General features: G+C 49.1%; 1 protein-coding gene across 1 annotated transcript in view; it reads left to right on the top strand.

Moving 5' to 3' along the window:
• lrp2b (low density lipoprotein receptor-related protein 2b) overlaps positions 1 to 13067 on the top strand; it is a 184999-nt gene that overhangs the window by 48448 nt on the left and 123484 nt on the right. The window contains exons 19-26 of the mRNA XM_039740545.1: positions 66 to 203; positions 291 to 572; positions 2991 to 3230; positions 6533 to 6652; positions 8028 to 8144; positions 9200 to 9577; positions 9829 to 10077; positions 10233 to 10444. Of these exons, the coding sequence (XP_039596479.1) occupies positions 66 to 203; positions 291 to 572; positions 2991 to 3230; positions 6533 to 6652; positions 8028 to 8144; positions 9200 to 9577; positions 9829 to 10077; positions 10233 to 10444 (1736 nt within the window). The remainder of the gene's footprint in view (positions 1 to 65; positions 204 to 290; positions 573 to 2990; positions 3231 to 6532; positions 6653 to 8027; positions 8145 to 9199; positions 9578 to 9828; positions 10078 to 10232; positions 10445 to 13067) is intronic.

The following is a 13067-nucleotide window of genomic DNA, read 5'->3' as shown; positions in this document are numbered from 1 at the left end:
TCACACAAATGTCTTGTACAATGTGCCCGACAATCTGCCATTTATTCTTCATATGGATCATGCAGAGCATCTCTTCGTGTCTGACTGGAGACTCCAGGCCTTATTCCGAGTGAGCAAGGCAGATGCCAACGGGATTGACGTGATTCGCCAAGGAATCCCCAACATCATGGCCGTCAAGGTGTATGACGTGCGTCATCAGACAGGTAAGGCCTAAGACGTTCCGATTCTCTCCCAGGCCCCCGTAATGGTGGCTTTACAGGACTGTAACCATTCAGTGACTCTACCAATAGGCATCAGGAACAAGTGCAACCTGAATGTGACCGTGAATGGTGACTGCAGCCATTTCTGCTTTGCCGTCCCTAACGGGCGAATGTGTGGGTGCCCCTATGGCATGAAGCTAACCGGTGATAATTTACACTGCACCCCTGACAACTCCACGGAACCCCCAGAAGATGTCTGCGGACCCTACTCCTTTGCCTGTGATGAAGGTCGCTGTATGCCCAGCTGGTACTGGTGTGATGGATTCGCGGACTGCTTGGACAAAACCGATGAGGCCAACTGTACTGACCCTGGTGAGTGAGTGAGTGGAAAAAAGATGGCGACGATTGATGGTAAGGGACATACACATTGTCATCTGTTCTTTCTTTGCGCCCTATACAATTCGGAATGATTAGTATTAGGAATTAAGTATCCATATTAAGCACTAGGAATTTGTATTGTTGTCCGCATATTTAGTTTGGCAAAATTTTACACCGGATGGCCTTCCTGATTTAATCCTCCACATTTATCTGGGCTTGGGACTGGCAATAAGAAACACCACAGCATGAAGTTATGGGAAAGAGTAGTGGAAGCTCAATTAAGAAGTGAGGTGATGGTCAGTGAGCAGCAGGATGGTCTCATGCCAAGAAAGAACACCACAGATGTCATGTTTGCTCTGAGGATGTTGATGGAGAAGTTTAGAGAAGAACAGAAGGAGTTGCATTGCGTCTTTGTGGACCTGAAGAAAGCAAATGACAGGGTGACTGAGAGGAGCTGTGGTGTTGTATGAGGAAGTCGGGAGTGGCAGAGAAGTTCGTGAGAGTGGCACAGAATATGAACGAGGGGAGTGTGACTGTGGTGAGGTCTGAGGTAGGAGTGACGAAGGGGGGATTACATCAAGGATCGGCTCTGAGCCCTTTTTTATTGGCAATGGTGATGGACAGGTGGACAGACGAGATTAGACAGGAGTCCCCGTGGACTGTGATGTTTGCTGATGACATTGTGATCTGCAGGTTGAGAAGACCCAGGAGAGGTGGAGATAGGAGAGGAATGAAGGTCAGTAGGACCACCAAGACAGAATACATGTGTGTAAATGAGAGGGAGGTCAGAGGAATGGTGAGGATGAGGGGAGTAGAGTTGGTGAAGGTGGAGGAGTTTAAATACTTGGGATCAACAGCACAGAGTAATCGGGATTGAGGAAGAGAAGTGAGGAAGAGGGTGCAGGAAGGGTGGAGAAGAGTGTCAGGAGTGATTGGTGACAGACGGGTGTCAGACAGGGAACGTCTACAGGACGGTAATGAGACCAGCTCTGTTATATAGGCTGGAGACGGTGGCACAGGAGACAGAGCTGGAGGTGGCAGAGTTAAAGATGGTAAGATTGGCATTGAGTGTGACGAGGATGGACAGAAATGAGGACATTAGAGGGTCAGCTCAGGTGGGACAGTTGGGAGACAAAGTCAGAGAGGCGAGATGGCGTTGGTTTGGACATGTGCAGAGGAGAGATGCTGGGTATACTGGGAGAAGAACGATAAGGATAGAGCTGTCAGGTTAGAGGAGAAGAGGGAGGTCTAAGAGAAGGTTTATGGATGTGATGAGAGAGGACATGCAGGTGATGGGGGTGACAGAGCAAGATGACGAGGACAGATATAGATGGAAGAAGATGATCCGCTGTGGGGACCCCTAACGGGAGCAGCCGAATGAAGCAGAAGATTAAGCACCAGGAATGTGTTACTTTTTGCACACCCCTTGGGGTCAGAGCACAGGGTCAGCCATTGTACAGCGCCCCCTGGAGGAAGTGCAGGTTAAGTACCCCAGCAGAGTAGAATCCCCTTTGGCAGTGAGGAGGATTCAACCCGTCAACCTTCCGGATACCAGCGCAGATCCTTAGCCTCAGAGCCACCACTCTGCCCCTTTTTATAGTGAGTGGCAAGAAACTGGCATACGGAATTGGAAACAAGATGCAGTAAGGGGCATAACTGGTCAAAAGAGACCAAGAATACACAAACCAAGGGGCGAAAAATCAAAGCCAAGTGTGTAAGCAGGAAGCCAAAGACCACCGCGGAGTAAGACTGCCATAAACAGAACAAGTGTTTACCCACCGAGGGACAGCGAATACTGAAACGCTCACATCTTGATAGAATCACGCCGACTACACCATTAATAAGGAAATCGTGGTCATGTGAGGGCATGGAGACATATAAAGAGTAAAAAACAAGTCGTCCTTTCAGAAAAAGATCAAAAACAACAAAAATGTGATCTGCAGATCCAACAAAACCTGAAAATGAATTGAATGTACTTGAGTTTGATTAATTGGCAGCTCATGTTTGACTCCAGCGTGTAATGGCGCGGTCTCAAAAAGCTCAAAAAAGAAACCAGAACTCCCAGATAGGCCTAAAAAATACCCGTAGGCCTCACCTGTTCAAAGTAAGCCTGACCCCAAACTCAAGCAGAAGTTCATGCTTTTAAAACTTACTAGGGAGAGAGGAAAACTGTCTAAACCCCTGGCCCAAAGGAACAGAAACACGTACCCAAGAGAACTACGAAATGGCAGTGCCCACGAAAAAGAAAATGGTGGTGAAAATATAAATAAAATAACAGAATTTCTCTAAAAACAGTGAAGTTGCGACCAGAGTGGCACGGAACACAACGGCGCCCCCGGTTTAGTGACGGGGCAGGCAGAAGAAGTGAGGAGGGATCCGCTGGGTTTTAACTTGCTCTGTGTCTTTTTCAAGGTGTGACTTGCTCTCCTTCTGCATTTAAATGCGGGAGCAACATGTGCATCCCGCAGTCATGGCGCTGCGATGGCCTGGAGGACTGTGCAGATGGCAGCGATGAAGACAATTGCCCAACCAAGGGTCCAGTCTATTGCCGGGAGGGCTTCTTCTCCTGTGAAAATGGCTACTGCGTCCCCATAAGCTGGCTCTGTGACACCGTCAACGACTGTGGTGACGGCTCGGATGAACGAAACTGCAGTAAGTTTCTGTTTTCATTCTTCACAGCATTTAATAGTGAAATGGAGACCCCTGTCCTCCACTCTGTGACGGAGGTTGTGATAAATCTCAGTGAGACTGAGCGTTGATTTCACGCCACGCTTCCCTGGGGAGTTTTCGTCTGCAGTCCAAGTCCTTTCAGCAGATGTGAAAGCAGAAATGACAGGTGGTGGTCTCGCGAATCCTGGAGAGGTTCACCTGAGGTGTGAATGTGGGGGCCGATTAAGCTACAGGAAGTGCTGTGCATTGTGGGTGAAATTGTCACCATGTCTCATAGTCGCGCGATGCCATTGCTGCGAGTAATCTCAGCATAAACAGTTGAAGATCAGCCTGGCATACCAAGGAGGCCTGATGCTTTCTCGATATTTGGGCTGACAACCATCCAGCCATCGATCCATTATCCAACCTGCTATATCCTAACACAGGGTCATGGGGGTCTGCTGGAGCTAATCCCAGCCATCACAGGGCACAAGGCAGGAACAAATCCTCGGGCCCACCACAGGGCACACACACCCACACACCAAGCACACACTAGGGACAATTTAGGATCACCAATGCACCCAACCTGCATGTCTTTGGACTGTCAGAGGAAACCCACGCAGAGACGACCCAGGAAGTGAACCCACAGGTCTCGTTACTGCGAGGCAGCAGCGCTACCCACTGCGCCACCGTGCTGTAAGGGCAGTAGAGGGGATGAAATGAAGGGCATGAAAGAAATGTAATGAAGACCAGGAACATAAAGCTAAATCGTAAGAAACTCGATAACCCGAGCCCATTGAAATATTAATTAGGGTTAGTTAGTCACACCAGGATGGTGGGGTCCTGTACGTCTCTGGCTTATAAGAGGGCAGCGCATATTTTAATCATGCCAGTTCTAGGAGCGTATGGGCCACCAATAACCTGAAGTGAGGAGGGATCTGCTGGGTCTGTATCGCTCTTAGAACTGGCACGATTATAACATGCACTGCCCACCCAGAGCGGCAGCAAAGAAAACAAAAGAAATAATCCGAGTGACCAACACTACTTTCCTAGCACACCACCCCAAGTACAGAGGCACACCAGCGAACGCAGGGTTAATTAAAAAAGGATTATTGGAAGACAATACACTCTTACTGTAACAAAAAAAACCCAATATACACACATAATATCGCGCTGCAGCGCTTCTCACCCAACACAAATCATGGCACAAAACACTTAAACACGTACGCTACTAATACAGAAATCGGAGAAAGAGAGAGAAATAAAAAATTATGTATTCGTAGTCCTTTAAATATTCTCTGTACGGAGTGACGGTCTCAGCCGAACCATACCTCCTGTTTCGGGAAACGTACAGATTAAGAGTTCCTTGTGCTGGCCTGTCAGGTCCCCTCCACCAGAAAGGAAAAATAATAATCGTCCTGAAGTGAACCCGGGTTCACCCGATGTTTTCCATGAGGTGTCAATCGTTTTCCTCTTGCCTTTTCCTGTGATGGCATCCGCTTCTCTATTGGCTCTGCACTTCTCCTCTCCTTTTTCCTGCCACCATTTGCATACCATTGGCTCCTTCCCATAAAGTCTGTTGGCTCCTCCCTGCACAGTCTGTTAGCTCCTCCCTGTACAGTCTGTTGACTCCTCCCCATACAGTCTGTTGCTTCCTCCCTGTACAGTCTGTTGGCTCCGCCCTGTACAGTCTATTGGCTCCTCCCCATAAAGTCTGTTGGCTCCTCCCCATACAGTCTGTGACTTCTCTCCGTACAGTCTGTTAGCTCCTCCCCATACAGTGTGTTGGCTCCTCCCTGTACAGTCTGTTCGCTCTTCCCCGTAAGTCTGTTGCTCCTCCCTGTACAGCCTGTTGGCTCCTCCCCAGACAGTCTGTTGGCTCCTCCCCTTACAGTCTTTTGACTCCTCCAAGCCAGGTTCTCTCCTCCCCGTGTACAATTGGCCGGCCTTACGTTTTACACATATATACAGTATGTATGTATATATGTATGTATGTATGTATGTATGTGTGTGTATATATATGACAGCAGCAATCCAAGCTGTGAGAAAACAGTAAAAAGGAGGCGTGTCAGACGTTGTGGTACATTTTCTGATGCAGCTCCCGAAAACAACTTTGTGACGCTGCCGCCAAATACACAAAACAATTACTTTGACAATCATGTTACATTATTTTTAAAATGTTTCCTTTTCTTTTTCATAACTTCCTTAACACATGACATCGCTGAAGCGCTGGTATTTTGCTATATATATATATCACAGCGACACTCATAACAGTGACAAAACAATTACATTGACAATCATGTTACGTTATTTTCAAAATGTTTCCTTTTCTTTCTCTTTCCTTCTTTAACACACTACTTCTCCGCTGCGAAGTGCGGGTATTCTGCTAGTCAGTAATATAAAATGGAAATAACCCGGTCAGCCTGACATGGCATTCTCATGGCCGGATGGCATTGGGAGTGACACGTGTGGACCACCAGGGGGCGTGCCGCTCCCCACCCCCTGACACCGAGACACAAGTTCAGCACAGCACACGTTTCATTCTTCAGCACAGTACAAGAACACCAAACAGCTCACCGTCCTTCCCTCCTCTTTCTTCCTCTCAGTCTCCACTCTTCCTGACTCCGGCTCGTTGACTGCTGGTAAGGCGGCCCTGGCAAGTGCACCCACAAGTACCCCAGGTTTCCCTTGACGTTCTTCCGGCTGTAATTCAGGGTGTGGTGGACGTGGTGCTCCATAGGGTTCAGCTGTAGCTGCAGCACCCCTTGGTGGCACCCACAGAGCCCAACTGCAACTCTTGGCATGGAGTTGCGGGGACCCGTGGCATAGTAGCAACTCAGGGGGGGCTGCCCTCTAGCATCTCTCTGCTGTCCTCAAGAGGTTCTCTCCCTCGGTCCTGGCCACCTGTCACACACGATACACTTCTTAACACGTTTACATTACTTTTTGACAAGTTTATCTTTAATTGCGGACCAAGTGGCCAATCAACAGCCGCCTGGCATCTCTTCCAAAAATTAAGTCGGAAATTCAAACAAACGCGGTGAAGCGGCGAGTTGAGACATCACAAGTGGGAACTTCAAAAAATGAACTCTGTCGAGTGTTCTGAGGCAGAACTGACGGCGGACCCTCCTCAGTGGCAGCGTCACACCCGCGTCACCCAGCAGATTAACCGAGTATCGAAGGGTGTCACCATTTGAAGGCATCCCACTGTACTATGTGTAGCTGAGGGGACATTTGCTTTCACGTGGCCACACTGACGTGTGTAGATAGATGTTTGAATGTAATGGGTGGTCTCTGTCTCTTAGATTTTACTGGGACATGTCGGCCCGGGCAGTTCCTGTGTCCAGACCACCGCTGCATCTCCAACGCTTTTGTGTGTGACGGTGACTTGGACTGCATCGATGGCTCCGATGAAAAGAATTGTGGTAAGAAGTGTTAAGCGGGCTTTACTGGTGGCAGAAGTGGGATTAACAAACTTGGGGTGGAGATCTTTGTAATTTAGGGCTTACAATGTATGATGTAGAAAGAATCCTATAAATATAATTATAAATGATTAGAAAAATAGCAAACTGGAAAGCCAGGAGGCTGTAAGCTTGTGGAGTCGTGGAAATGACTGAGCATATGGAGACAGTTGTGCCGACGGCCTGCTTTCAGGTGCTTTCCATTAGACGTAATGAGTCTTGGGAGGTGGGACACGGTGGACCACGAGGGCAGAATAAGGACAGGCGAGGGTTTGAAATGAAGACCAGGAAAATAAAGGTAAAGGTTATCAAGAACAAAGTCATAAGGAAATCGATAACCCGAGCCCGCTGAAGCAGCAGTTAGGATTAGTCAGACCAGGACGGTGGGCTCCTGGACGTCTCCTGCTTATAAAGCACTTCACTGTCCTAGCCTGGTGGGGTCGATCGAGAGAGGAGACGTCGTCAAAACCAGGAGCCTGAAAATGAGGCGAAGCCAAAGCAGGAAATCTGTAATCAGACCAGAAATAAAGAGCCTCGACACGCAGAAGAAGGTTTGGGGAAGCCCCCCTGTTGAGGGGTACAAAATCGGTACGTTTTGGTTTATATTTCCATTTCATTTTATTCAAGACCAGACAACAGATGATCTTCATGCAGGACAAATCAAAGCAGGTCTTCTTCCCAGTTATACCTGACTTTTAAAACAGCTGTCCCAACAAATAAGGGAAGACATGCTGGCGGCTCAATGACTTTATAACCTGAGAAAGGATGGACGTCTAATTATTTTACAAACCCAAAGGCAGGCGGAACAACTTGGCGGGTGGGCAGTGGCACCAAGTGCCAGGCAGGTGGGCAGTGGCACCAAGTGCTGTATTTGAGTACCGAGAAGGGAAACAGAAGAGGTGAGGGTGAGTAACAATTTCTAACTGCCATATGACTTCTGTTTCGGTGCTAATGACTAAATGACCTTAGACTGCCCCCTGTGGACCACCAATTCTCTGCATGCCAAGTCTCACTTTTAATCTTGCCCAAAAAGTAGACAGGGCAGGACAGACATGAGAGGGGGGCCACCAGTCTCAAGTAGTGGGAACATCAGTGAGGAGGAAAACAGGTAAAAAAAGGGGGACGGGGAGGGTCCCCAGAAACAGCTGTGCCCGTATTGAACTGATGAGAAGTCCGAGAAGGCAGAAGGGCTGGCACCTGCCAATTTGATCTCCTATTTTGGGTTTGTCCTTTATTTTTGTTTTCCTCTGCCTGTTTAAATTTGCTAATTCTCGGTGGGCTTGTGTCACCCCTCGCTTCTTTCTGTCAGGCTTTTAAAACTGGGCTGATGTCTTTACAGAATTCCGCTGCACCACCAGCCAGTTTGCTTGTGCCAGCGGCGACCAGTGTATCCACTTCAGCTACCGGTGTGATGGGGTCTTCGACTGCCGGGATCATTCGGATGAAATGCATTGCCGTGAGTACAAAGTGCAATTTCTACCCCTTATCGTGGCTTACACTGAGGGTGGGCAAAAAAAAAGGTCAACATTTCCACAGTGACGTGTCGGGTCGGCTTCAATACAACTGGCACACAAAAAGGGCGCAAAAGCATCAAACAGGCTGGCATTCCAATTGGTGCTTTATGTCTCTTTTGTTCATTTTTGATTCTTTGATCTTATGTTGATGATATTCGATTTTGTTCATGTGTGTCCGCTGCCTGTGTTATGTCCTGTGCGTTTTTGTGGGTGGTCCCCCAAAGAAGGCGGTGCCACCTGCCAATCACTGCTGGGAACCGCCCTCTGGGCTATAAGTCTGCAGGGTCTCCCATAATTCCTGGTGGTCCATTTTGAACGTGTTTCGGGGGAGTTTGCTTGTGCTTATTTCATTTATCGGACCCTCTGCTCTGTTATTTTAACGATTCTTTGAATTCCCGTATCGTTTGCTTGCCTTTGGTTTTACACGCAACTCCATTTTGGTCTTTGGTGCTCCTATGGAGCTTCATTCGTGTTGCAAGCGGTTTTGTGACGAACACACTTTTGTATTCATAAAGACTCTGCGTTTACCCGATGACTGGCTGGCGATATCTCCCTCTAGTGGGCATCATTGGAAGTGTTTGAGGTTATGTGCTTTGGAATTTAATGGGACTTCTGTGCTCCGGAATGACACTGAGAAGAAAGCAGAGTTGGAAACCAAGAAATCAACAAGAAAGATACAAAAAGGGGTCCGGCGAGCAAAGAGAGGCTAATTAATGTCACAGCAAGGGGCTAAGGCCATGGGGAGACCCAAATAGGGTCACACTTGAGGGTCTTACCTGAGTGAAAGTTGGGAAACAAATTGAACCAAAATTACAAGAACTACTAAGGTGACCAGAGAATAAGCAAAAACGAGCCTTTTGGGGGGAGACAAAGTTTAGTAAAAGTGAAAAATACCACAAAGCAAAGACAGGACCGGGGCACACAACACTTTGGGGAACAGGGGCAGTGCCACGGCAGCTTTTCTTGCCACTTACCCTTATCTGTTTTTGTGTTGCAGCCACACGCCATCCGGGCATGTGCCACGACCACGAGTTCCAGTGCCAGGGTGATGGCCTGTGTATCCCCGAGGAGTGGGAATGCGACAGGCACCCTGACTGCCGGGATGGCTCAGATGAGCACAACAGATGCCCGGTCCCCACTTGTCGCCCTAATTACTTCCTCTGTGACAACGGGAACTGCGTCTCACAGAGCTGGGTCTGCGATGGTGAAAACGACTGCCGCGACATGAGCGACGAGAAAGACTGCCCGGCTCCGCCGTTCCAGTGTGCCAACAATCAGTGGAAATGCCCATCGGAAGACATGTGCATCCCAAATGACAAGCTGTGCAATGGGCAGCGGGACTGTCCCTACGGAGAGGACGAATCTCCTACCTGCAGTAAGGCTTTAGCCAAATCATGTTGAGAAATTCTTGGGGGGGGGAATGAGAACCGCAGCTGAATCCCCGAACTTGGAGAAGAGTCGCACAAAGCAGATATGCCTGGGAATCAACGCTAAGTTAGGGAGATTCATTTCATTTTTGTACCTGTGTCACCTGCCCTGATCCTTTGCTATGCTGGCTTGGCCACCTCTCATTGCATCTCCTGCCTCAGGGTGTCCATGTGGCTAACGCTGACGCTTTATTTTCAGATGAGGATGACTGTGCCGTAAACAATGGCGGCTGCACCGATGGCTGCATCCAGGGTCCCTTTGGAGCCCAGTGCACCTGCCCGGCTGGCTTCCAGCTTCTCAACGACTCCAAGACCTGCATGGATATCGACGAGTGTCAGATCCCGGGATCCTGCAGTCAGTTCTGCGTCAATGAGCGGGGCTCCTACCGCTGCTACTGTGACGAGGGCTACACGCTGGAGCCAGACGGACGGGTGTGCAAAGCCACAGGTAACCGTGGGTGTTCGGCTGATAAGAGGGGATTCACTAGGGACATACCGAGGTAGATTATGTCGCCACTTTTGTGCTATGGATGTGATGAATCTTGATCTCCAAAGGGTCTCCTCGGCTAATTAAGACTAAGTCGATCTCAACATTCCTTTCAGATCCAAGGGAGGCCCTTCTGTTCATCACCCGGCGGAATCAAATTCTATCAAACAGCATCCGAGCGAACCCTAACGTCATCCTCTCCGTCATCAACGATGGCATCAACATCGGCACCATCGACTTTGACACGGCTACGGATACCATCTTTTGGGCCGACACGTCTCAGAAAATGATCTGGAGTGCCCTGAGGAACGGGACGGACAGGAAACTGGTGAGACCATTAGAACAGGCCTGTCGGCCCAACAGAGTTGACCAGTCCCAGTCACTTCATTCACACAAAATAACATCAAGTCGAGGTCTGACGGTCCACCACACTAACTGGTCACTTACTCCATGTGCCTGTGGTTCTCTGCGTGAGGCAGACGTCGGGGTGACGGAGTCCGGACAGAAAAGCCGTGCCCGTTAGGTCCTCGTAAAGCAGTTTCTCAACCTGTGGGGCGTGTGAGATATCTACAAGGAGGGGCGCGAAATAAAATGGACATCGAAGTAGACGCCATTTATTAAAACAAACTCGTTTATTGCAACTGTTTATGGTAGAAGAGTATGTGGACTGTCGGCTCTGTGGTATCGGTGTAAATGACCACGTGTCGTGATGTGATGTGGTTTAGTACAATGCTGTATACTGGATACCCTGCCTTGAGCATGGGAAAGGCGCTATATAAATAAAATGTATTATTATTATTATTTTATTACCGTATTTATGCGTCTACCACGTGCACATTTTTTCCCGAAAATTAGCATTACAAAATCAGGTGTGCGTCATACACGAGGAAATGTAATTCTGTAATGTTTACTTCTTCTGCTTGGGCTCGCTCGCTCGCTCTCTCTCTCTCACTTGCACACTCACGCTCTCTCTCTCTCGCTTGCCCACACACTCGCGCTCTCTCTTTCTCTCTTTCACTTGCACACTCACACTCTCTCTCTCTCTCACTTGCTCTCCCTCTCTCGCTTGCTCGCGCACTCTCTCTCTCTCTCACTCGCACACTCATGCTATATCTCTCTCTCTCTCTCTCTCTCTTTCTCTCTTGCCCGCACACTCCTGCTCTCTCTGTCTCTCTTGTCTCTTTCTCTCTCTCTCTCTCTCTCGCTCGCACACTTGCACTCTCTCTCTCGCTTGCTCACACACTCGCTCTCTCTCTCTCTCTCTCACTTGCGCTCTCTCTCTCTTGCTTGCCCGCACACTCACCCTCTCTCTCTCTCTCTCTTTCTCTCTTTCACTCGCACACTCGCGCTCTCTCTCTCTCTCTCTCGCACTCTCTCTCTCGCTTGCCCGCACACTCGCCCTCTCTCTCTCAATCTCACACTCACGCTCTCTCTCTCGCTTGCCCGCACACTCGCTCTCTCTCTCTTGTCTCTTTCTCTCTCTCTCTCTCTCTTGCTTGCTGGCACACTCATGCACTCTTTCTCTAAACGCTTCCTAGACAATCACAATGCGCGTCATACACGGGGCAAAAACGATTTTTGCGATTTTCTTTGTAAAAATTAGGGTGCGCGTCTTACACGAGGGCGCGTGGTACACGAGTAAATACGGTATTATGTGTTGTTCGCCAATTTTCTTTAGTGAACGAGAAGAGCCGACTCCTGTCAGCGGAGAGCCGAATCTTCAGCCACAGAGAATCCATGCTGGCAGGGGCGGGGCTTTATTTTGATGGGCACGCCATGCAGCCAATCACAAGCAAAGACCGACTAGGATCATAACATAATATGAAAGAAGGCAGCGATTGTAGTGGTAGTGGTGGTACAGGCCAGCCAGGTACACAGAGCGACAGAGAGACGGGGAGTCGGAGTTAAATACAAGCACGTCGGGAAAACGTCAAGAAGAAATGAGCAAAAAGCCGCATTTCAATGATGTCGGAGACTGCAAAGCTGCTGAGTGCAGCATTTGTGAAATGAAAATATCCGTGAGAGCAGAGCAGGGTCAGCAACAAACCAGCACAGACATCTAAGACGCGCTCGGCCGTCGGTGCCGCTGGAGGAGAGCTCGCCGTCTCTCCTCCAGCTGCCATCCACCGATCCTGTTTTGAGTCAAGAACTTCTGCTGCAGCATCCACTGTCTTGTCAAAAACTGCAGGCATACGACAGCCTTCTGCTACTCCAACCGAAATAAGCTCAGGGGCCTCGAGAGGAGCTGTGGTATTGGATGAGGAAGTCGGGAGTGGCAGGGAAGTACCTAAAAGTGGTAGAGGAGGGGAGTGTGACCGTGGTGAGGTCTGCGGTGGGAGTGACGGCGGTGGGATTCCATCAGGGATCGGCTCTGAGCCCCTTTCTTATCTCCAGTGGTGATGGACAGGCTGACATGTGAGATTAGACAGGAGTCCCCGTGGACTGTGATGTCAGCTGATGACGTTGTGATCTGTAGAGAGAGTAGGGAGAAGGTTGAGGGGACCCTGGAGAGGAATGAAGGTCAGTAGGACCACCAAGACAGAAGACATGTGTGTGAATGAGAGGGAGGTCAGAGGAGTGGTGAGGATGAGGGAGTAGAGTTGGCGAAGGTGGAGGAGTTTAAATACCTGGGATTGTGACAGATAGGGGGCGCTGTCATCCCCTTGAACCCTCAGAACAGTCGCCAGACACCAGGTAAGAGTCCAAATATGTGTTTTATTAAAGCAATGCAGTGCACAAAGCACCCCACACTCCACTATTCTCATATAAATTAACAATACCCCACAATAATCAGTTGCTCCAACTCCCAGACGCGTTGCCATCCTTCCACCCAGCGCAGCTCAACTCTGGGATCTCCCACAGTCCTTTATATGGTCCGTGACCCAGAAGTGCTCCTGAACCCCTGTCCGAGTGACTTCTTAGCACTTTTGGGTCAGATCAAAACTCCTCTT

Source organism: Polypterus senegalus, chromosome 17 (genome assembly GCF_016835505.1).
Source record: "Polypterus senegalus isolate Bchr_013 chromosome 17, ASM1683550v1, whole genome shotgun sequence".
Lineage (NCBI taxonomy): Eukaryota > Metazoa > Chordata > Cladistia > Polypteriformes > Polypteridae > Polypterus > Polypterus senegalus.
The sequence above is the reverse complement of the archived record's forward strand: the minus strand, read 5'-3'. Positions and strand labels throughout refer to the sequence as shown.